At 32.7% G+C, this 24,529-nt stretch overlaps 3 protein-coding genes across 4 annotated transcripts in view; 1 reads left to right on the top strand and 2 right to left on the bottom strand.

Annotated features, from left to right (window-relative positions):
* LOC111002862 (rhomboid-related protein 3) overlaps positions 1-13,924 on the bottom strand; it is an 82,451-nt gene extending 68,527 nt beyond the window's left edge. Inside the window, exons 1-5 of the mRNA XM_045629179.1 lie at positions 13,803-13,924; positions 12,316-12,694; positions 12,124-12,147; positions 11,080-11,178; positions 10,560-10,625 (exon numbers count right to left, since the gene is read on the bottom strand). Coding sequence (XP_045485135.1) covers positions 10,560-10,625; positions 11,080-11,178; positions 12,124-12,147; positions 12,316-12,573 — 447 coding nt within the window. The 5' untranslated portion in view covers positions 12,574-12,694; positions 13,803-13,924. The remainder of the gene's footprint in view (positions 1-10,559; positions 10,626-11,079; positions 11,179-12,123; positions 12,148-12,315; positions 12,695-13,802) is intronic.
* Positions 13,925-14,827: 903 nt separating this feature from the next.
* Positions 14,828-21,048, top strand: LOC111002838 (spermatogenesis-associated protein 20). 2 transcript variants are annotated; one of them, XM_022273097.2, is made up of 6 exons: positions 14,828-15,092; positions 15,368-16,987; positions 17,691-17,899; positions 18,440-18,660; positions 18,981-19,095; positions 19,831-21,048. In XM_022273097.2, exons 1-6 carry the CDS (start codon positions 14,947-14,949, stop codon positions 19,956-19,958), a joined length of 2,439 nt encoding a protein of 812 aa, XP_022128789.2. In that variant the 5' UTR covers positions 14,828-14,946; the 3' UTR covers positions 19,959-21,048. The 2 variants fall into 2 exon arrangements, with proteins under 2 accessions (XP_022128789.2, XP_022128788.2); XM_022273096.2 differs by having other exon boundaries at positions 14,829-15,092; positions 19,828-21,048.
* A 1,371-nt stretch (positions 21,049-22,419) lies between these two features.
* On the bottom strand, positions 22,420-24,506 carry LOC111002829 (autophagy protein 12-like). Its single transcript, XM_022273081.2, has 3 exons — positions 24,284-24,506; positions 23,993-24,129; positions 22,420-23,670 (listed from the first exon to the last, which is right to left on the bottom strand). The coding sequence occupies exons 1-3, from the start codon at positions 24,378-24,380 to the stop codon at positions 23,548-23,550; spliced, it is 357 nt and encodes a 118-aa protein (XP_022128773.1). The 5' UTR covers positions 24,381-24,506; the 3' UTR covers positions 22,420-23,547.
* Positions 24,507-24,529: the final 23 nt, after the last annotated feature.

Raw genomic sequence — 24,529 nt, 5'->3', positions numbered from 1 at the left:
TTAAATCACAATTTTCATACAAAAAGTATCGCGATACAGCACGATATCACTCGAATAAGAAATTAAATGCAACACAACACACACTCATAAAACAAAATGAGAAAGCTTAGAAAAGCTTCTTTTATAGAGATTTGTAAGTTTTAACGTCGGCTAAATAATGAAATAATCCCTATTAAATGGTATGGTATTAGTGATAAAAGGAAATTTTAACACATTTGACGGTAGTTATTCAAAACTTTTGCAATAAGCCTTTATTCCTTGCAGATTTCGAACAAAGACAACTTACTCTATTGCGGTTAATGTAAGGTAAACATCGCATCAGAGAATGCAACAATACTATGTCCGGTCGGCTTATATTTGTGACATTTTCTTAGTAATGGCGGATTAGTACGAGGAACAACTTGTGTGGTTGCGATGAATGGTTAGTTCCGTTTGCGCTTGTAATTACTCTGGTCCAGTAATAGAACATTGAGGAACTTTGTTTATGATTTCTATTTATTTCATTCATAGTGCAATTTTATCATAAGCTGTATTCTGCTTTCCTTAACATATTTTTATTTCATACATGAAATCGAAAGTGATGTACCGAAATCCTGGATTTCTGTTTTAGTCATGAACATCACATATGAAAGAACATACCCATGGTTTAATCAACGATCTTGCATTTCTTCTAAACACTACAGATATTGCTATTTCGTAAAGTAATGTTGGATTAAGTCTTCTACTTTCAAAGTCGAGTTTATGCGTTCGAATCACAGCACAGATTTTTCATTATTTATACATAATTACCAATGCTGTTACGGTCAAGGAAAGCATTGAGAAAACCAACATGTATTAGTACCAAAAATTTATATTACAGAAACTAACCAACTAAAGATATAATATAAATGTTTTTATATTTGCCAATGGATTAATTTATCTATACTAATATTATAAAGAGGAAAGGTTTGATTTTTTGTTTGTTTGTATGAATTGAATAGGCTCCGAAACTACTTGGCAGATTTGAAAAATTCTTTCACTGTTGGAAAGCTACATCATTCCTGAGTGACATAGGCTATATTTCATTTTCAAAAAAAATAGGCATCCTTACTAAAATTACGATAACATTAACATTTGTTTATTATTTGATACAATTCTAACAGATGGCGCTGAGTTAAAGGTAGTTTAGTTTAGGTCCGTGTCGTGGTACCAACGTTTCACATAAGTTCTCCTACGGTTTCCCTTGATTAATTTACTACTATGTAATATAACAAAAACCTTAGCCACAGCAACGCTTGGCCGAGTCTGCTATCATTAATAAATCCGTAGATTACTCGGAGCCGTCTCCGGAACTAACAAATGTGTGTATACCTACTGCTAGAAACATGCAATAAGCTATTTGAAAGTTTCACGTGCATCCCAGACGTGATTAAGATCTAGAATATTTACATTTCAGAACAATAGCGTATATAATCTCGGATGAAGAGAGGTGGGCGTGGGAAGGGCCAGGTCTAGCACGCTAACTCGATGCACAAATACATTCTTCGCACTACCTATTCGCTACCTGTTACTTCAACAACAAATAACAAATCTCGTTAATCTTCTTGTCAAATATGTTTACACTGTATATATGTTTAAACGGGCTATATGGGTAGGAAGAAAACTGCAGAATAACATGCTTTTTTGCAATGTCACTTGATAAAATTTACCTTTTGCATACATGAGTTCTTAACATTTATGCTTACTAGAGTAGAGTCAATGGACTTACTACTTGATACTAAAAGACTACAGCAATTGAAACACATTCATTTGTAGTAATATATAAAGAACTATATGAAATTTTACACATAATTGATATACTTTTTTAAAATAAAATTATGTCCGTATTAAACAAAAATTAAAATCTTAGTAACAAAGTTTAATAATCTACACTTTAATACAAGCACTTTTATGACCTAAAAAAATATTATACTGAATATTATTTAGTAGTTTAATAACAATAATATAATCATAATTTTATGATAGTAGAGATAATTTTGATGGTTGTATAATAAATGGTGCAGTGTGGGAAAATAAGAAGCAGCCGATGTGTGACCACCGACTGTGGAGCCTGAGTTAGCAACTCTGAAATTATAGTACAAAAGCCATAGATTAAAGCTTAATTGCGTCAAATTAAACCATAGAAACGACTTAATTTTATTATGACGTAAATACTTTTCATGCGATTTTGCATCGTTCTTTAGAAATAAATAATATATAATATAAATAGAATTATGTAAATTACTGTATCTAAAAACGTTGAGCTAATTGTTATAACTAGGTATAGGTGCAATACCATGACAGTGACAGCTAATAAAATGCGAAAATTTTGCAGCTGAAATTCAAACCGAAGTGCAATTGGAAATTCATTAACTCAACACAGTATTAATATATTTCGATACAGTATTTGTTTATGGCCGTTTGTGAATGCCAGCATTTTCGGAATTTAGTTTTGTATTCCCAAACCGTCTGCCTGGGGCGGTATGACGAATCCAATTAACAATACTAACGAACTCTGTCAGCTCAGACGAATACTATTTATGTTTCCTCAGAGTCATTGTAAATATTTAGCCCAGCACGCGTCTGGCATCGCCCTTGTCTTATCTCTTAATCGTAAACGTTTCACGAATCTCTGCTTTCTTCACAGGATATGGGTTTGTAAACTATTAGAATATGCGGACATTTGAAAGCGTTTGTTTATATCGAAGCTGTGATAAAAAGAAACAGGACGAATTGGTTCTATTTACAAGTTCTCGCCTCAAAATAGTCAGTGCATGGTTTGTAGAATTTTATTTCGCTATTGAGTACGCAGTTTGCCGCATAGTTCGTAAGGCACACAAAACGGTAAATAGGTACTCTTCAGGCTCAGTTGCTAAAGTAGCCTCTACTACAGAAACATGATCATTATTGAAAATATTTAGCCCAGTAATACGTGTGATGCAAAAACCTCTTGATCCAACTTATGCTGCTTACTATTACTAATCTTACTAATCATATTTTACGACGTAAAATATGATTATCAATAATTCAGATCTAAACATATATATATATTTTATTCATTTAACAATTACCTAGCACAGTTTTCGCTTGAATACCCTAAATAAATAAAATTCATTAATCCAAATAGTTTTTCGTTCGAATCCTAAGTACAACTATAAAAATAAGCGTTGTATGTATAAACAAAAAGAATAGCAGGGAAAATCTGCCTGTACCATACCAGTTATACAAGGCCTATCTGCCTGAAGAAGACTAAAAAAGAAATCAGGAAAGCGACAAGGACTTTTTAAAGTGTTTAAACTAAAAGCCGTGAATCCGATAGTAGCAGCAAGTATGCATAGTAAGAAATTCGAGATAGTATTGCAATTTGCAGGCGTGCGCGTGCGCGTGGGCATTGACAGGGGAAGTCGGTCGATTATCCGCTAATTTATACACGCCGATCAACTTCTTGTTTTCACGCTCTGATATTATTGAGTGCAAACAAACATGATAAATATGTAACAATTATAATTATTATAACCATTACTTTCGTTGTATCCAAATTATTATTAAAAATTATAATGATTATCTTGTAAATATTATGGTGTATAGAACCTTATTTAAGAGTACTAAAACTAAAAAATAAGGACAAAAGCTTTGTCCTTATTAGTCACGTGTACTTCGCAAATAATAAAACAAAACAATACATTATATGTACCTCAATACATTCTACTTTTATAAATTAATCGAAGTGTGTACTTAAAGTTGAACAGCACATAACAAAACAAGCCTAAATACAAGGCCTGATGTCACCAAGGCAACATCATTCAGCCCTTTTTAGGAATCTTTACGAGTGACACCTCCACAATAATCGCGAGTTCATTCACCACTAAGTATGTAATTGTATTCTTCTCGTATCCGCAATCCACTTCCTCTTGCCTCTGTCACGCGGTAGTGAAACTGGCTTTCCCATGCTAAACGATCAAATACTTATGTAATATGAAGGCTTCATCAAGGAGGTCATTCGATAACCTTATATGCTTCAAGGTTAATGGACACAATAACTTATTTGAATACGGCTACGGCTCTAATTATACAAATGGACTACCGATTGTTTATCTATGAATTGACTTTTATCGAGATATTATTAACACGCGTTCCGAACATATATTTTAAAATGAATGCAAAGTTTAATGGGAATATATATTTGTTTAGAGACAGCATAATACCGTAGAAATTTGAACACATAGTCAAACAGAATCTTAATATATAGAACAATCGCATTTATAACTTGACAGATTTTAGTGGGTTTGGTCGAATAGCAGAGTAACTATTTAAGAAAAAAAAAGACGGAATAATTCCAAATCATGTTCATGGATTTCGTAACCGTCAAACATTTAATGTTCACCCCGTCGCGTCGATACGGCTAAGCAAAAGAAAACACAGTTTGTCTTTAGATCCGACGATTTCGTTCTGGAAATTTCGACCTGCAGAAGAAGAACAGTGGACGGCTAGAGATCAAAGTTGATAACGAAGAATTGAAGGCTATTGTTGTGGTGTTAATAATAGAACTGTATTAATCCACTTGAAGCAAATTGGGAAGGTGAAATATCTTGAAAGGTGAGTAATTCGTGAGAATTGAGTGAAGCAAATCGAAAAATGCGCGTCGACTGCTGCGTTACATTACTCAACCGGTACAATAATGAAGTCATTTTGAAACGAATCATTACCAGTAATGAAAAGTGGATCCTGTACCTCATCGCTAAACACAGAACCAGCCAAATTGTGCCCTAAGCGAAAATTTAACTCCGAAAAAGTTACTTGTGAGAATTTGGTCCACCCTAGAATTTAGTTCACTAGCGCCACGGTCGTTGACTATAAATTTCTTAAAACTGGCCACAAAAGTAAGGCATCTATTGTCAGCAACTGCAAAGTAATATAGCAAAGCTAGCTGTTAAACCAGCCAAGGCTCTAGGCTACTGCTGCGGACTACTACCAATACCATCAGGGGAGCTTCAATTGGAATGTATAACTCCAATTCACTACTAAATTTGGATAACTTTAAAAAAAAACTCTGATAGGACAGTCAAGCACGGCTTCAAAGAATTTATTGATGGTCCGTCCGAATGGGTTTTTTTAGTAAATGAATCAATGTACTACCTATAACATGGCAAAAGTTCATAGACAGCAATAGTACATACATACTTTGATTAATTAATTATATTGTATTTAAAGAAAATCTAGACTTTTGCCCTCCTATACAAAATGCCAATTCCATATGAACCTAATATAAGGGTAAAATATATATGCGTTCAGGAATTACTTGTTAGAATACACCAAATTAAGGCACATTGTAATGTTGAGTTTTGCAATTTGTTGATAATAGTGAACTTAATAGCTCTGTAAGATATTTGATACAAATATTCAACACAGATTTATCCTTATTATTTTTAATATAACCTTTGAAAAAGTAAGTAAAGTGCGATTTTATATTATACTAGCAGACTCGGCCCAGCGTTGCTGTGGCTAAGGTTTTTGTTTTATTACATAGTAGTAAACTATTCAAGGGAAATAGTAAGAGAACTTAAATGAAGTAGTATAGATTATGTGTAACGTTGGTACTTTTAACACAGCGTCATCTGTTAGAATTGTATCAAATAATAAACAAATAATTTGCAATTAAATAAAATTGCGACTATAATTAAAGATCTAAGCTATTCTATCTCTTAAGTTGGACCAGACTGCTCATGGTGTGCCAATTTAATTTAAAATCAGTTAAGTAGTTTAGGACTCCATCGTGGACAAACATCGTGACAGGAGATTTACACATATTAAGATTTATATTTGTTGGATTTTTTTAGTATAGAGGACAATTGACTGAAAGAATTTAAGTGACCATAATAAAAATACTAAACCATGTATGGATATATTTTTTATAGAACAGAGGCGAACCGGCAGAAGGCTGACTTAATTAACTTAATTCCACTTAGGTTGGTATTCAGACGACATCTTTTTGACAATGTCATAAATCTGTATTAGTGACGAAGCATTTTAAACAAGGTATCTTTATGTTTCGTATTATTTCAGATACAATCCCCAAGTGCACCGATTAATTGCGTAAGGATAAATTGTACTTTCTATAATTATGAAATAAATATTAAGTTATACTCAAGCTTTCTTTTACGGAGACATCAGCAAATAATTACACAAATAAATATTTTTACGAAGGAAGTAGGTACTTGCGACAGGAAACGTTGAGACTATAAACATAAAAACAATTTGTACATATTTATCAAAAGGTACAGGTGCGTGAGAAAGCGGTATGCGTGAAATTAGTGTAAATCCACCGCGGTGTGGTCTGTTGACGAAAAAATACGATTACCAAAGCATCAACCCTCAGGATTCGGCACGGTGACCTCCCTTCATTTGTCCCTCACGGCCTTCCGTGATATACAACCTTTTTGTTCAATTCAAATCATCGCTCCCTGATGACTTCAAAAGAATTTCGCAGGAACATCGCTTACATATACTTCACTTGTTTTTATACAATTACTTATTGGCGCAAGTAAAATACATTTAATAATTTTAGAATTGCGATAAATTTAAGTCTCACCATTTGTCATTGTGCTTAAGTGGTAGTATCACTTGTATTTTTCTTTTTCGTTAAATGCCAATTATAATTTTAACATACAATTAATCGCAATTAAGTTCCTAATTTAGTTAAAAAGAAAACAGTTTTGACGTAAATAACAGATTCGATAAAGCTTTTAGTCTGAAACTGTTTTCCAAAACGCTTTAATATATTAAAAAGTGCGGTAAAACGTTTTGAGTCCGAGATGAAATCACACCATCAATAACTGATCGAATTGGGCGGCTATCTACGAGCGGGCGCCAAGATCGCAACGATAGAACAGTAATTGTCAATAAAATCTCAATTTAGATGGCACCGATACCGGGTGAGTTACGGACGGACAATCAGACAGAACACGAAAACCTACTCGACGAAGGAATGTGCCCTGCGACAGGATCTGCTAACGAATTAGGTACTTCAAATTGGGCGTTACATCAATTTTATTTTTATAATTTATTTACCATTTTTACAGATAAGACTGATGCTACGTCCACCTCAGGTATATGATCAGATTATTTTTACACCAGACTTTCGTCGCTCGCATAATGATGCCTAACAAATGTAACGCCTACAGGAATACCTATTAACCAGATTTTTAGCGGACACAAAAATAGCTTACATAATATTATGGACAATTTTCTTTATTCCTCTTATATTATTAGTAATTTTCGAAGATTGTTTATCGGATTCTTTTGTTTATCGACTATTCATATACTATATGCTTTCTTCTGTATCTTAAACACTCATTTGCTTGTATAATCTAAGGGTTTTAACCCTAGCGATGAAGATAAGCGCAAGGGTGTTTAAAAATAAATTTGTCGAAAGTGATAAATGATGAATATAACTTTTATTATATCAAATTAAATTAACGATCCGAGCCGAACGTCTACCTTTTCTCACATTAGAGTTATCTTATCTGAAATGATTGCTTCCATTACCTTAGAGACGTTGTTTTGTTAGCGAGGGAAGATAGAGAGATTAATGCGTAAAACTATTAATTTTGATTGAGGTGTGTTTTATTAAGTAATTGTTTTTGTTCCCTGTGTAGAATTTGAGTGCACCGTAAAATCCATTTTAAAACGGCAATTTGAATGCTTATTTGCATATTAGTTTTAATTGGAATTTTTATATTTCACGGTATATTTATTTATTTATTAAGTTTATGACAACATAGTACTAAGTCTACTGATTATTTTACAAATTCATCCATTTAAAATGTATAACAATAATGATGAACATAAATTTTTGTTTTTATAATTAAAACAAGCGAGAAATAAAAAAATATGTGTAGGTAAGTAAGACCAAATATATATATTTAATTACTTATTAATTGTATTATAACAATAATTTTGATAAATATTTACGTTTCGATTTTACGCAGACATCGTTCTTTTCAAAAAAATAATAGTTAATTAGGAGTAACAAGTAAACACGAAAGGCAACAAATGTTGCAATTAGTCAAAATTATATAAAATGTTATACATAATATTATGATTATTCATTGTGTATCGTGGGGTTCCCACAGCGAGCTTTAATACATTTTCCGTGTACCAGTTAGCGCCCCATAAATTGATTAAGGGACTGCGGCGTCTCACAAGAGTTTTTTGTGACAGGAACGCTTCTTTTACCTACATATTTGAAATACCCATACATACATTAAATGTTTTAAATCTTATTTGGTTATACAAATTTTATAAAGAACTTATGCTTTGACTCTCAGTTTCATGAAGTTTGTAGGTATAAATGAAAGCATTTGAATAAAAAAAGTAATTTAAGAATTACTATTAAGTTAAGCCAGGACACAGCGTCTTATAAATAATAAATTAAAAATATTGTTACAGATAAGAGATCTTTGTTAATAATTCGGGTAAAATATTTATTGTCGTTGCGAATCCGCATCAACTTGAATTGTGTGAACTTCCTGACAGGAAATTACTTTCCTTTCAAACAGACAATTTCCCTAAAATCTTCGCCATTCATTTTTAATTTTAACTCATTCTAGCAATTGTAAAGACAATTACTGGTGTTTAATGAAAGAGGAAAACGTAACATTTAAAGATAAATATTAAAGTACTGCGTTATACCAGGCACAGTTTGCATTTTGTTTCACTTTATATTCATAAGTTGACGTATCCATACAGCAATAATATGGGTATGATGTCAGTAATTTGGTAAGGAGTTAAAACGTACAAAAAAGCCTGGGTGACAATATAAATAACAATTTGGCCCACCCCGATCGAATGTGGTTCGCCCGGATTAGCATAAGAATGCCGCATCACAGACGCCCACGAACCAACACTGTCCTTTGACTCGTTGAATTTAATTTTGATTTACGCGCATACACAATACGCGAAACATACACGATAAAGTAATGTAGGGGCAGAGGAACGTCTTACTAGTAAAGACGCCAACTTCTATTGCAGCTCTCTGGCTTCGAACGAAATATTGTTTAATCCTATTTCTGACCGCCTTCAAGGCCTAGTTGGTAACGCAACTCTAACTTTTGGTTTTGGTTTTCATAGATTATTGTTTCTGTTGACGGCATTGCTATGTGCATAACAGAGGAATCGAGCCCTCTTTGTTTACTATAGTTTAAAGGATAAAACCTTATGAAACCGACCGTATACAATTTTACTGATTAATTATTAAAATTAGAAACTGGGTATTTGGACATAAATATATTTTTATAACAGATATCTTTAATTTGGTATATCTGGCTGATAACGAGAATATTAAAAAGATACTTCAATTAGACTAAATAAATCGCCTTACATTTTATGGACAGCCACAAAAAATTAGCGCAAAAAATGGTCCTTTTGAAGCAATAACTTAATTTAAAAATGAGGCAATAATTCATGACACCGCTTTTGGTTGACGTAATTAACTGCTTCTTAAGATGCCTTATGCAAATTTTTGTTTATGTCTTTTTAATATTTAAATTAATTTGGAGATAACTTTGTGTTAAAACGATATTTATTTAAAAACAATAGTTTGATGGATGCATTATCCTAATAACATATAAACCATTTTTTTTTTCACATGCACCTTGTATCAAAGACTGCAATTAGTTAAATACAAATCAAGCACACATAAAAATCCTGAACAACAAAACGCAAAAAACAGAGCGAGTGAGCTCAGCCTTAATACGTATTTAAGATAATATATTTAACCATATAAAAATAAATGTCCACCTAATAAATCGAATCGGACTTTATCGGGTTTCGAGGCGACAGACAGAAACGATAAGAATGTGGGTCCTCTCGGCTTTATTTAGAACTTTTTCGTTTAGTAATTGTCCTTACATCCTTGGACGAGTTGTAACAAAGTTGTTTTTCCTTAGTATCTGTTTTGGAGTTGGGTCTATATAGGTCTGCGTCTGTTTGTAATCGGCGTTGCATCTTAATTTAGTTGTCTTGTACTTTTCAGCGCCACGGCAGTTTATGTATGTACGACTAATATCAAAATACTTCAGATTCTAGTATTTTAATATAAAATGTTATAGAAATGCAGTTTATATTACAGTTCTGATTTCTTTTAGAACAAGGAGGAAAAGTTTATCTATATTTTTCATATACTCTAAATGTTATATTCGTAAATACTATATTATATATTTATGAAAAAATGTAGTATTAACGAAATAATTAAATTAATTGCGAACAAAAAATTGTAGTAAAACAAACTATGACATTTATTATCAGGATATTGATCTTTTCCACCTCAAAAAGCAAGATGTCAAGAAGTACTTGAAGAAGCGGGAAGTCTCTGATTTTGTTTAAGTAATAGTTTTAAGTTCTAAGTATTGTTTGTTGTTTTTAAATGTTAAATTTCAGTTTACATTAGTTGTTTTTTTTTTTCAGCAATATAAATGACATACTTCACGTTAATAATTGATAACGCAATTAAATTAATTATTGTTTATACTTTATCCACTTACCACATTAACAAATTCTTGAAAAGTAATGGACGGGCTGCTCGAACTTTTTGCCTTATCCAACAGGATCTAAAAAAAAATTAATTAGACACGAAAATTTTCCGATATTCGAATAATTATTATTCAACAAATATTTTTTTTGTATTGACATAAACACTCTGAATGTTTATTGGCACAGAATTGGATTGTTTACGATATGATGCTTTATTGAACAATGTATGTTATGTAAAAAAATCGATATTCATAAGATCGTGAGATAACACTTAAAATCGAATATTAAAGAAATTAAGTCCAATTTAGTTTATATAAGTCCATAGACAAGGAATATTATGAGAATTCATAATCCCGTTTACAGCCAGTCGCAGATATATATCTGCGCTTATTACATATTTCATTTTTCTTAGCACGCCTACCAATAAGTCTGATTACAGTCAGTAAGGTCTTTTCGGTTACCATATAACTGGAAGCTGCGATTTCTTACGATAAACCTGACAAATTACTTAATGTAAGATTTATTATTTACCTCACGTTTGTGATGCGGCACCTGCGCTATAAAATCGGGATGTTGAAGGGTCTGAAGGAAATCTGGCCACGGGATCTCACCAAAACCCTCCGGATCGAACTGCATAAGAAAATAATAAACAAACCATTAGTATAAAATTCACACCTACGAGATTTGACACGGTCCTGTACAAAAACCAAATTGTGATTTCAAAGGCGCACCCGTGACGCCATAATCACCCGCTATTCCGAGAGTTTGTTATTATGTGTATTATTGTGATGATTTCAGTTCCAAAAAGGAGATGACAAAAAATATGAAGCGCCCCTATCTGCGCAGTGGCACATCTCAATGTCCTCTACGTGACGACATACCGTTTGATCTTCGGCGCTACCGACACACTTTTATCTAATAAAACTTTTTGTTTCTGCTTCTGTACATTTTAATCAAGTCAAAATAGGAATTTCTGGAAATTTGTTTCTATGTCGTAAAAGTCAGTTTTTTGATGTATTCAAGGTACATGTGCAGCGCCTGTCAAGTAGTCGGGAGACGGGAAAAGAAAAGATTGAAGTCTCAAGGAAAACAACGCACGAAGAAATGTGTGACAAAATTATTAAAATAATTTAACAGCATCGTTAATTATATTGTCTAATACGAAAATTACCTCTGCATTATTATCAATAATTATATAATATATTATTATAAATTACTCAAATTTACGACATCGTTAGAATGTTATCGCAAACCCTATTATAGTTATTAATATATCCTACATATTATAGATACGGTATTGTATGTATATTAAAACTAACGCATAAACAAATGTAATTTTAAATGATTTTATGTGGCCTATTGTTCTTATTCAAGTAACTGAATATTCGCGAGTACCTAGTACTATTACAGTCAAAGAGGAAAGTATAGCTTATTTATTTATAAACAATAACACTAACTATTAAATTCCGATCGATTCTAATAAGAGCGTTTCTTAATATCACTTATGGAAAAATCGGTCTTAATAAGTCCAGTTCCAAATTGATGCTAAATGTCTGTGTATATTTTTAAACTTACCCGATCGAAAAGCAGCCGCCATTTCTGTAACAAGGGATAAATAGTAAAATGTGGAAGGAATAAAACTTTACAAAAAGTGTATGCGTCTTATGCATGTACCAAATATAAGTTTAAACAGAACCGTCATAACTACTGCACTATGATGGACGGTAACGAGAATCATACGTTTAAGGTACTTACAATACTACTTACATCGTGCATCAACTCCCGTCGTATTTCAGCCTCATCGAGCTCGCTGCCAAGGTCTGTATGATCCGTGTCATAGAGGTGTTCGGCCGCCCGTGACAATGAACCAAGCGAATCCCGGGCGGAGGCCAGTGAGCCAGTAACTGTCGGAAGCACCCCAGCCTCAATGCCAGACTCCATTGAGGTATTCGCAGACAGGACAGTGGCGGCTGGGGGGGCGCAAACCTCGCCGCCACCGCAGCCACTGCCCACCCATATAGACATCTTAGAAACATTCACACCACATAATAGTTTACAAATTACCGCATCTCAAGATTGGACAGATTAAATTGGTCAATTTAAATATGGAATGGGGAAACTAAGGCACGTGATTGACTTCTGGCACCTGAAAAGAAAATTATTTGGTTTGATAGATTCCTAGAAGTAGGTAGTTTAGATACTTTTAAAATACTAGAAGTGAAGCTGTAAGACATGTCAATAAATATGTATAAACATAATAAAAACAATTATGTATTATTTCGTCGAACGCACCTTGGACTCTAGATTATACGCATTGTATAACATTGCAATTAAACTAAAGCGGTCATTATTTTTAAGGATAACGTCTTTGAAATCTGATGTAGTATGAAAAAAGTAATTAAACTTTGTTATTTTATTAAAACTTTTATTCACTTTCTGCTTTACTCTGCGTTAGATTATTATCTATAGATGTATTCGTCTTTATATCTTATATTTAGTCTAATTGTTTACAGACGTGTAATTTTTGGGAATAATTAGACTATCCATAAATCTTTTTGAATATAGTCAAATTATACTAATATAGTTAGTACAAATGGAAGACCAGTTTTCATTTATATAAAAAAGGCTTAAAAATTGTACAATTGTCAAAAGACATTGCATTACGTTTTACGGTACTTATTTTAACTTTTTAATTGTGAGATATATTTGTAATATTTACAAAATTCAAAAAAAACAAGTCGTTGTTTGCTTCTGATTAGAACGTTGTATGTGATTAGCTAATTACTAGCGGTGCGGAATACAAATGTAATCTTATTAACGTTATCACTATTCCTTGTAGGGTGTATTGGTACAAAAGGGCTTCAACCCTCAGCCCGTTGCCATAGCAACGTGTCGCAGTTTCATTCACATCCGCTGACATGCACTTTACCACGTGCGGTTATCGAAAATCACTATTATGTTATCAATATAATCAAGAAAAGAATGCATTTTTTTTAGTATTAGACAACGACCTCCAAATAGATTGAAACTCAAATGCAAACTGAGACGTTGATTGCAGGTTCACAGATGATTGACCATTTTAATTCAAATTAGCCAAGGTGACCTAAATAATCATTCCGTGTAGGATGCATAAAATATTACCTGGAAACTAGTGTTCGGGCAAAATAGGGCAATTTAGTTTGTCGTATATTGTTTACATTTATAAAGCATGCATACAACCTCAAAATCATCGGTTCAAAATCACCACCACTCACCGTTCTTATATTACATCACTATCATAAGGGACGATTTACACGATATTTCATTTCTTTTAATTGGTAACACGACATTTCGTGTCAAGAACTCATTAATTGTTGCTGAACATGCAGCATACGTCAAAACACTGTACCAGTGAAAGTACAAGGATAGCGTCCAGAATCTGGCGCATGCGTTGTCCTAGCAACGAAGGGTGCATATGAAATAGTGCAATACCCATCAGTTTGCTAAAATTACTATGTATAGGAATGTCACTGGAAATTAAATCGTTGTCTCAGAAAATTTAATTACCAGTTATGCAGTGTAATAGTCGCTTGAGAGATTTAATAAAACTGTTAAGCAGATTATGTATTTTTAAGCCAGACCGTATTTTAATAAATTTTAATGTATATATCCTATATCTATATAGGGGTACGATAGTGGTAATTATCTTTAGGTTATATTTTTTATATAAGATTAAAGAATTTGATTATACACAATATAATACTTAAAAGCGCCTTAAATTATTAAAATAGCAAAGTTGAACGACATAATAACCTATATAAAACCTATCATAGAGCGTCCAATGTCATAAAACTTCCCAACAACGCAATATTATGGTTCTAAATTAATGCAATAAACACATTTATGTCCTTCTAATGTAAATTGACCGATTATGAGGATTTTTTACATAAACTACAAGAACTGAAGTAAAAGTAGACCGTTCTTGTGGACTCACTTTTAACATATAAGGCTTAAGTAAATAGTGATTTAACACTGAAATTAGAATTAATAATAAATACTATCACCATTTTTATCTAATCTGTTTATGTGAAAATTTCGTAGGAACATTAATGTTTGCACATAAAGAGCAATTCAATAATGATTTCGAAATTTGTAATCTCCCATAATAATGTTTCTCCCACCCGGATCTTTTACATTATGTAAAAAACATTTAAGTAACAAGAAAACGTACGACTGTCGTTTTCAGTCAAAGTCAAAAAAGTAAACTGTCGTAAGCTGCCAAGTCTGCATTTGACATACCTACTTTGATTTCAGTTTAATTTGTCAAATCTCATGTTCGAAATCAAAATAATAATTAATAATATGGAGTCAGTATTTTATTTTGTGCGTTAATTTTATTTCCTACAAAAAATTAATATTATGCCTTATAATCGCGCTACCTCGTTGTTGCGACGGTTATCTTTAAATGATAGTAAGCTCAAAAGTTTTGGTACTACGCAGAATAATAAAGAAATATTTCTACCAAATCAAATCTGTAATCAAAGGGATTTTTGCTGGACTATAAGGTACGTAGTAAGGGTAGATATAACTTACGTTATTTAATTAATATTAGTGTATTCTAGGAATAATCCTCTTTTAAACTTAACTTAACTGTACTACTACTGTCAAATAGTAATAAAAGTAAGAAAAAAACCTTTATTGATTGAATTATAAAAAGTCTTTAATATGGTCTGTTAAATTTGTCAGTAATGACATTTTTTTATGAAAGTCTAAATCTTGAAGTGATAAACTTAAAACAATTTGTATTGATTTATTTAAATCTAATATTTTTCTACTTTAGGATATCAACATTGTTCAATAATAATTTAAATCAACCAACCAATTTAAGAGGACTTTGTGATAATATAATTAAAATGTCAGCTCCAACCACAGAGCAAAACCTTCCAGATAAGTCAAAATTTACAAATAAACTAGGGAATGAAAAATCTCCATACTTATTACAGCATGCTAATAATCCTGTAAATTGGTATCCTTGGTGCCAAGAAGCTCTTGATAAAGCAAAACAACAAAATAAGCTCATTTTTCTTTCCGTTGGCTACTCTACATGTCATTGGTGTCATGTAATGGAAAAAGAATCTTTTGAAAATGAAGAAATTGCTAAAATAATGAATGAAAATTTCATAAATATTAAGCTTGATCGTGAAGAAAGGCCAGATCTTGATCGACTTTACATGCTTTTTGTTATGGCCACAACAGGGTCAGGGGGTTGGCCTATGAGTGTTTTTTTGACACCAGAACTTAAACCAATTAAAGGTGGCACTTATTATCCACCTGAAGATCGCTTTGGTTATCCAGGTTTTAAAACACTCTTACGTATAATGGCAGATAAATGGAGGCAAAACAGTAAAATGTTAATGGACATGGGTGACAGTGTAATAGAACACATAAAGAATGCAACAAAACTAGATATTAATAATTCCCTACCTGGTGAAGTAACATGGATGAGGTGTGTAGATAAATATATTTCTATATATGAGCCTGAGTTTGGTGGATTTGGTACAGCACCAAAATTTCCCCATGTACCAGCATTCAACTTTCTCTTTCATTACTATGCTAGAGACAAATATGACCCAAAAGGTAAAGAGTGCTTAAATATGTGCCTTCACACTTTAACTAAAATGGCTAAAGGTGGTATTCATGATCATATTTCTAGTGGATTTGCAAGATATTCTACTGATAACCATTGGCAAGTACCTCATTTTGAGAAAATGTTGTATGATCAAGCTCAGTTAGCTGTTGCATATACTGATGCCTATCTTGCCACAAAAGATGACTTCTTTGCAGATGTTGTTCGTGATATTATAAAGTATGTCAACACTGATCTAAGGCATGAACATGGTGGTTATTACAGTGCTGAAGATGCAGACTCTTACCCATCCTTTGGTACACAGCATAAAGAAGAAGGAGCTTTCTATGTCTGGGAGTATGATGAACTAAAAAATCTACTCTCAGACAAACTAATTGCAGATCATTCATATTTGGACATATTTTGTCATTACTACAATGTTGAAGAGGATGGAAATGTTTCTCCAGGTGTAGGGCACAAAGGAGAGTTTGATAATAAAAATGTCCTTATTATATATGGAAGTGAGGAAGAGACAATGGAAAAATTTGACTTAACAAAAGTGCAATTTAGGAAGGTGATTTCAACTTGTCGAGAAATTCTTTATGAAGTCCAACAGAAAAGACCAAGGCCTCATTTGGATAGTAAATTTTTATGTTCTTGGAATGGCTTAATGATATCTGGGTTGGCAAGAGCTGGTCAGGGCTTAGAGGATAAGAGTTATGTGGATGATGCTATAAAAACTGCAAATTTTATTAAACAGAACTTTTATTGCACAGACAGCAAAAGTCTATTACATTCCTGTTATAAGGATGAAGATGGAAGCATCACTTCTGGGTAAGTAACAGACCTACTTATACCAATTATATAATTATACATTGAAAATAGTATTAGAATGGCTACAAACATCTTTTGTGCATAAGTATTTAAATATATTTTGATCAGTGTAGCATGGTGATGGGACACACCTCATAGCTTGTTAGGAGTAGCGACGTTAGGTTATATAAGCATCTTTATCTAAGTCCTGTACATCAATGTTTGTTGGTACCATTGGTTTATCTACATCGGAGCTGATTAGTTTGTAAAATTTTGCTGAATCAGTTCTACAAGGTATTCTTCTTTGCTGTGGTTTAGGTAGCTCCCCTTTGATTAAAAAGCGGATCCAGCTTTGGCACCAGGAGGGGGTCACATAGTCGTGGTCAAGTCAAGAACTTATATGTTTGACATATAAAGTCATTATATTATATTATATAAAATTAATTAAATATTGAAGATACGTAGTTACATAAAATCTGGATAGTGACAAAATATTGAAATAAAATCATTATGTACAATTAGTGGTCCACCTAAGTCCTGGATCCGGCTCAGGGGGGGATCATGACCCCCCCTAGATCCGCCGTTGGAATCCATGCTCCGAGTATGATAATTCGGTTGACGCCAGTCCTGTATGCGATTAATAAAAACAATTTTACAATTATTTAAAGTAGTGCATAATTTATTAATATGTAAAACATATTTTTGTTATAATCATATGTTTTAGGGAAGTGCCAATAAAAGGATTTTTGGACGATTACGCGTTCCTTATCCGCGGTCTGCTTGACTTATATGAAGCATCTCTCGATATGGAATGGCTGAATTGGGCAAGGGATTTGCAGCAGAAACAAAACGATTTATTCTGGGACCCTGATGTTGGTGGATACTATACATGCTCCGATGAAGATGATAGTGTTATAATAAGATTAAAAGAAGGTATTTGTAACAGAAATTTATAGACGAGAGTTATGTTGTCGTTAGTTATGCGATATTTTTAAATAATAGTTTTATGAAACTGCCCTGTGCATATGATATTGTTGGAATATTTTTGAGTATGAGTAATAAGCTTCTAAGCACATGTCCTAGATTTCATATCTGTATTTGTGTCCACTAATCTCTCGAGATAACGACGTGTTACTAATTAGGTATATTCCAGTTACGGTAACAGTCTGAGTTCCATCAATCGATTCAAAATGTTTTGAGATGTGGGTATCCATTATTTTTTTTTAAATCAGCTATTCAGAACGGACCTTTAGAGTCTTGGCCGCAGCATTTGTTTTTTTTAATGGGCAGGTGATCAGCCTTATATGCTTGATTTACCCCGTTGACCTTGTGGGTCTTAGGCATGCCGGTTTCCCTATTCCCTTCACCTTACGACAGTGTCAAATGCGCACGCTTAAGCGTAATACATATATAAGTTTGTCTCAATAATGGTCTAGGTGGATTTTAATACGATACAAATACAAAATTATCCAGATCAGGATAGTGCAGAGCCAGCAGGTAACAGTGTCGCCTGTCACAATTTGTTACGGCTTGCGGTATATGCGGACAAGAGTCCGGCGCCGGAGGGCGGCCAGAAGGAACGCGATATGGCAAAGAAATTACTTTTGGCTTTTTCACAACGACTGAGTGATACACCTAATGCCCTGCCTGAGATGGTATCGGCGTTGATGCTGTTTAACGATTCTCCAACTCAGGTATAAAAAATGAAAAAATGTTCTTTTGTATGAACTTGTCAGAAATATTATTATATATTCATAATTTTATAACGTTTGGTCTCTAATCCTATGAAATCCTCCATATGAAAATGTTTATGCCTTTCCAATGTGTCATTACGATATTATATTAGCAATTTCTCAACCGTTACAATCTAGGACAGGAAATTTCTACTGATTTTAAAATTTTAAAAACGCATAAATCTAAATATGACTTGTCTGTACGAAATGTTTTGTAAATAGCGTGAGTTTAGTCCGTTAACAATACTTAGAGAAACGTTAATTTAATTATCTTATTCCAGGTGTTGATATCAGGTCGACGTTCAGACCCTCGTACGTTGGAGTTAGTGCGTGTTGTGCGTTCGCGTTTGTTGCCGGGCCGCGTGCTCGCTCTCACCGATCCCAATGAAACACCAGGTACATATAATAAACAGATAGATAGAGGAAGCAAAATAAAATAAAAAATATTTTTATTGAAGTGGGCCCAAATATTAACCTTAAAAAAAGTAAAATTCTTGAAAAGTTTTTTTTTATCTATCAAAAAAAACAATAAACTGTGTAAGGCAAGTTTTCATAAAGGGCAGTCTTTGTCTAGTGGGTTCAGCATTGTTTTTTTTATATGCGGTGATTATAACAGAGACATCTTAAGAAAATAGATTTTTATCCACACTCTCTATTTTATAGTCTGATAAGCCAATCACAGGACGCATTTCTAATTCTCTTTGGTAAATTTTAAAGTCCATAGGTAATCAGCCGTTTGAACCAATCTGAAACTATTGTTGCTTCGCTGGAAAATGAATCCGTACTCTTAAACTCTCAATAACAGTTTTAATGATAAACTTACTAATTGGCAGAATGTAATACCGCCGACCGTTAATTGGAAACAGAGAACGCGCTACGAATAATATTAAAAAATAATATAAATATAAAGTTAGCCCTGGCCTTCCTGGCTTGACTAGGCCAGTTACAACCACAACACGCCCACAATACACACATAAAATGTACCTTATTATTTTTTCTTTCATACTATTTTTTTTGATTATTATTATTTTGTGTGTTTCCTTAGTAATAAATGTTATTTTGTTATCTATTATACATTAATGAATGTTGTAATTTATTGAATACGTTTAATGATTTTTATTTCATTAGCAGTGTTGAGTCGCAGTCGCAACGTAGACGTGCCTCGTGCGTACGTTTGCCGACGTTACGCGTGCTCGTTGCCTGTCACCGACGTCAAACAACTCGAGACCTTACTTGACGAACCTGCAATGCTACAATAATCCCTTAATTTCGGATTTCTCCATATTGACGTAAGTCATTGAAAGTGACTGCTCAATATTAGTATTTTCAAGTATGAGATGCCGCAGATTTAAAACAAAAATGTTGACTTTGAAACTGTTTCAGAAAGCAAGAACTAAAATATAACGTTTATTTTTTATAACAATGAAACTAATTTGAAATTGTGAAATGGAAAGTATGCTACTGCATAAGAAATTTTTTTGGGTAGATTTTTGATAGATGATTTTTGAGTACACCTCTATATGTTCTGTACACTTATGAAATACAAAAAAAATCATGTAGTCGTTAATCTAAATCATTCTCGAATCGACACAAAAAATTGAGCATAGTCGGTACAGTTAGCAGGAGTTTCATTACACGAGCCGAGAAGATTTATATATGTAAAGATATTTTTTTTAAATCTGCTGTGTCAAATGAAAAATCGTAAAATGTTTGACTAGTTTTAGACATCTCAATTTTAGAGTGATGTTAGTATTGTGCAGCTTGTTAATTTTTAACTAAATGTTTTATTCATTAGCTTAATATCTAAGGAAATTCTAGTCTTTGCTGCTGATAATAATTGTACTTTACTATCCGCTTTACGATACATTTAATCGTGAATATTACGAATCTTAATGATAGTCAATTATAGTATTAATGTTTTTTTTTTTAATTTATTTTTATTAACCTGCAATGCAGCGTCTAATTCAGTTTTACGGACATTAATAATGTACTGCGAGAGAAATTAATATTGTATAATAGCGGGTATTACACAAAAGCAAAACATTTTTTCCGAAAAATATTAATGTTTAGTATCATAAAAATGTTATCGCTACGGGAGTTTGGAATAGAGATTATAGTGTTGGAAGTTTTGCAATATCCGCTCTATACATTTTTTTAAACATTTGAATACTAATTGGTGCTTACGTTAGTGTAAATTAATAGAAAAGATCTGTTATTAATATTTTCTTTTTTACCAGTGAAAAGATGGCCACCAAGTGGAAACGATAGGTCTGAATTTGTGATAGAATATAGTAAATTATTATGTATTGTTATTTTTAATTGAAATTAATAAAGTTACTACCATGAAAATTGGAATTTTAATTCAGTCGATTGATTCCTTTGGGGATCTCCTTTCCGTCACGTAATTATGTATAATATCTAGCCATGTTAACGACATTGACGAAAACATACTTGACTATTATAGAATTAGAACCAAAGTAGCGGAAATACAAAGAAATCAATATGCTCTAATGTTCTATATCACATTATGTTTGTATCTGGTTGGTTCACTAGATGTCACGAACATACAGCGATACGGATGCGTGCGCGAATCTCAACTATAATACGCGAACCCAACATAGCCGTTTGTGAAACACGCTTTGGAATTATATCTCAAGAGTAGTACTTACAATCCGCGAAATAATTTTTCTCTAAGACCTTGCTCCATATGATCAATTCTATTATAAGCTATTCACGCAACTTCTCACGATAAGATAAGATTTTTTGAGCGAACTTCAAAAAACGCTCATAATTTTTTTGGGCGCTACCGGATAAGCTTAGGGTACTGTCGCTGCTGAGTAGATTTTATCAATTATATAAACATTATTTTTAATATTTTATCGTACTATAATCAAGATCAATTCGTACATAATATAGAAACTTTTTAACATGGTTTAATGTATACTTTTATGATTATTTACAATATTTGCTGAATACAGTTGTTACACAACTGACATTTTTAAATTAACAATATAACTTCATCGCAAAGGCCAAAGCGTATTAATTATATTTAATAAAGAGTCCTTTATTGTGGTCTCCTATACAAAAAAATAAATACATATATAATGCTCGAGAGCCCATAGGCTTCGAGAGAAGGGCTCATTGCCACAGACAATTATATTTATATAAAAAAGCTATAGCATATATAAAAATATGTTAGCGGGAGTAGTGATCAAAAATGAAATGCCTGATATTTACTATTTTTTTATTATATAAAATTAATTTTCAATGATATAGAACTTTTCTTACCTAATGACCAGCTTATATTCATTAAAACTATGATTTTTTATGTATTATATCACCCTTATATAATATTAACACAATTTCTGTAACCTTATTATATGGTCCAGACAAATCTTTGTTTATGTCATTGATTATTAGGTGTGTTTCTATGGCTAACATGTACCAACAAATATAAACCATGACTTCATTTTCTTACAAAACTATGAGGCTAAGGACTCACGAAGCGGTTTGCACCAGCTCCCTCGATGGTTGCGGGCCCGCAGCCTTTGTAGAATACAGATTTTATAAAAAAAAAATCACATTTCAAGACGCGTTTTACGCTCTCCGCGTGAACGATTGTTTGCGGGCACCGGCGATCACATTGTACCGGCGGGTTGCTTCCGCGGGCCAGTTACCGTCTACATTTCCTGTGGTGATTTAGGATCTCGCATATGTATGTTGCTTTTGAAGAGCAGTTTCTGTTTTTTTGTTTCTGATCCGTTCTAAATAAACATTCACACGGCATTCGAAAATAATTAAAGAACTTTTCTTCATCCTTCTTTAACTCATTAATAAGAGTAACAAATAATCCATAAAGATCTCGTTCCGCAATCAGTGGATGCATCAAGAATCTTTTAGGCCTTCTTTTTTTAATTCTTCTGTGAGGTAAGTATAACGCAACAACCCGCTTCTGGTTTTGAATTCAACAGATCGTTAAACCGCCCGTCTTGCAACCGCCCGTGTTGCGATAATCCAACACCAAGTTTGCAGGCGATAATCGCAACCACGGCGGCTGCGTAACCGCACAAAACTCCGGTCTCGTGAATTTTGAAAATAAAACTCCAAACCGCCACCGCAGCGAGCGCGGGTGCAAATCGATTCGTGAGTCCTAAGCATGAAGGTAGCATTGATACATACAAAGAAATATTATTTAAAGGAAAATGTTTGAACGATGAACATGAATGACTATGGTTAATACTAATAATAAACAATGGTACAGTTTTGGCGTAATTGAATTTCAAGGAAACATTTAACTACAAGGAGATGGTTGATGTGAAGCACATTTATTTCGAGTATCTGAACAATGTCAAGCATCAAATAGTATAATATCAAACATGTCTGTCTTTTATTTGGTACTTGAGCTGGACACATTCTAAATAAATAACTGAATTAAAAGAGTAGTTATCATGACCATGATAAGTTTTTTAATTTAAATGAAAATACAAACTTTATGAAATTAAATGCATTTACCAGTATTAAGTAACATAAATTTAAGAAAGATAATTGTGCTTTCGGTTGGCCATTTATAATGTATAACTAGACATTACTGCTTTGATTTTGATATCAAGGAATATCAAAATCAAATAACCTAATAAAGATTATTTTCTTGAACAGGTGACCCTCAAAGCAGATAAATGTGTTTTGCTAATATATTTTGAGAATATGCATATTATCTTAGGTAATACATATATATTATAACAAAATGAACATTATAGATTTATTTACAGTAGCCAAGTAAACCTTCGCTACAACCTAAGCATGTGATGCAGTTTTTTTTTATTTGGATTGCATTCAAATTTGATACAATCATCCCCAAGCTTGGCTTTTACAATAGTGTAACACTAATTTGCCATCTGTTCCAAAACACTCATACAGATTTTTTATTATTTGGTCTGGGGATGGTGCAAATGTTTGGTTAACATACAGGAACTGAAAAGTAATTAATTACGTGCATTAAATATAAAACTTATTTTCAATATATTATAAATAGACAGATTGCATAGAGAATGAAGCTTTAAATCACATTTTATTTAAAAATATACCTACTAGGAAAGTAAAAATACTTAACCCTGTAAAAGTTTTTGACCAATGGCCAATAAGTTAATGACCAATAAGTTCATATAGAGCAGACATATGAGATTGGTCTAACCAATTTACATTACAATTTACACTGACCAGGTATTAAAGGAATTTTCCTTATGCATTTGAATAAAGGTATATCAGCCTAAAATTATTATAAAGAATAACTTACTAGTTTTTCATCAGCTTCTAATTTTAAATACTTTCTTACAAATTCCACAATCCAGCCAATTGGTTTCTCTGCATCTACTGCCCATTTTTTCTTTTTCATAATGGGGGCATTTCCTGTCGCTTTCAGAAGTATGTCAACTAGAAAGTTATAAGGCCATTTTAACAGGAATTAAATACGAAACAGATATTAATTAAGAATTTAAGAATATTTTGTAGTTTCTATTGGTACACTTAGATAAAGGCCTATAATTAAATATACAAAATATTTAGGTATTATACATAGGCGCTATACCTTTAACTTTATCAGTTTTAGAACCATCACCATTCTCTTTGGAATATTCTACTTGAGAATCACTCTGAGATACATCTTCAGCCTTTTCGTCGCTCATACTAACATGTATCACTTTATGTTAACTAACAACTATTTGGTTTAATTTACCGGATTTGAAGATATTCCAAATTACATTATTTATTTATTGACTACAAAAAAATTACAACCACAGAATATCAGCATATCATAGAGTTTATAATGAAAGTG

This window comes from Pieris rapae, chromosome 8, assembly GCF_905147795.1.
Source record: "Pieris rapae chromosome 8, ilPieRapa1.1, whole genome shotgun sequence".
In the NCBI taxonomy this organism is placed as follows: domain Eukaryota; kingdom Metazoa; phylum Arthropoda; class Insecta; order Lepidoptera; family Pieridae; genus Pieris; species Pieris rapae.
The sequence above is the reverse complement of the archived record's forward strand: the minus strand, read 5'-3'. Positions and strand labels throughout refer to the sequence as shown.

Coding starts and splice junctions, on each gene's coding strand:
- LOC111002838 (XM_022273096.2), top strand. CDS start 14,947: ATGCCTTATAATCGCGCTACCTCGTTGTTGCGACGGTTATCTTTAAAT. Junction 17,900..18,439: donor TATAATAAGATTAAAAGAAG/GTATTTGTAACA, acceptor AAAATTATCCAG/ATCAGGATAGTGCAGAGCCA. Junction 18,661..18,980: donor TTAACGATTCTCCAACTCAG/GTATAAAAAATG, acceptor ATCTTATTCCAG/GTGTTGATATCAGGTCGACG.
- LOC111002829 (XM_022273081.2), bottom strand. CDS start 24,380: ATGAGCGACGAAAAGGCTGAAGATGTATCTCAGAGTGATTCTCAAGTA. Junction 24,130..24,283: donor TAAAACTGATAAAGTTAAAG/GTATAGCGCCTA, acceptor ATAACTTTCTAG/TTGACATACTTCTGAAAGCG. Junction 23,671..23,992: donor TAGAAGCTGATGAAAAACTA/GTAAGTTATTCT, acceptor ATTACTTTTCAG/TTCCTGTATGTTAACCAAAC.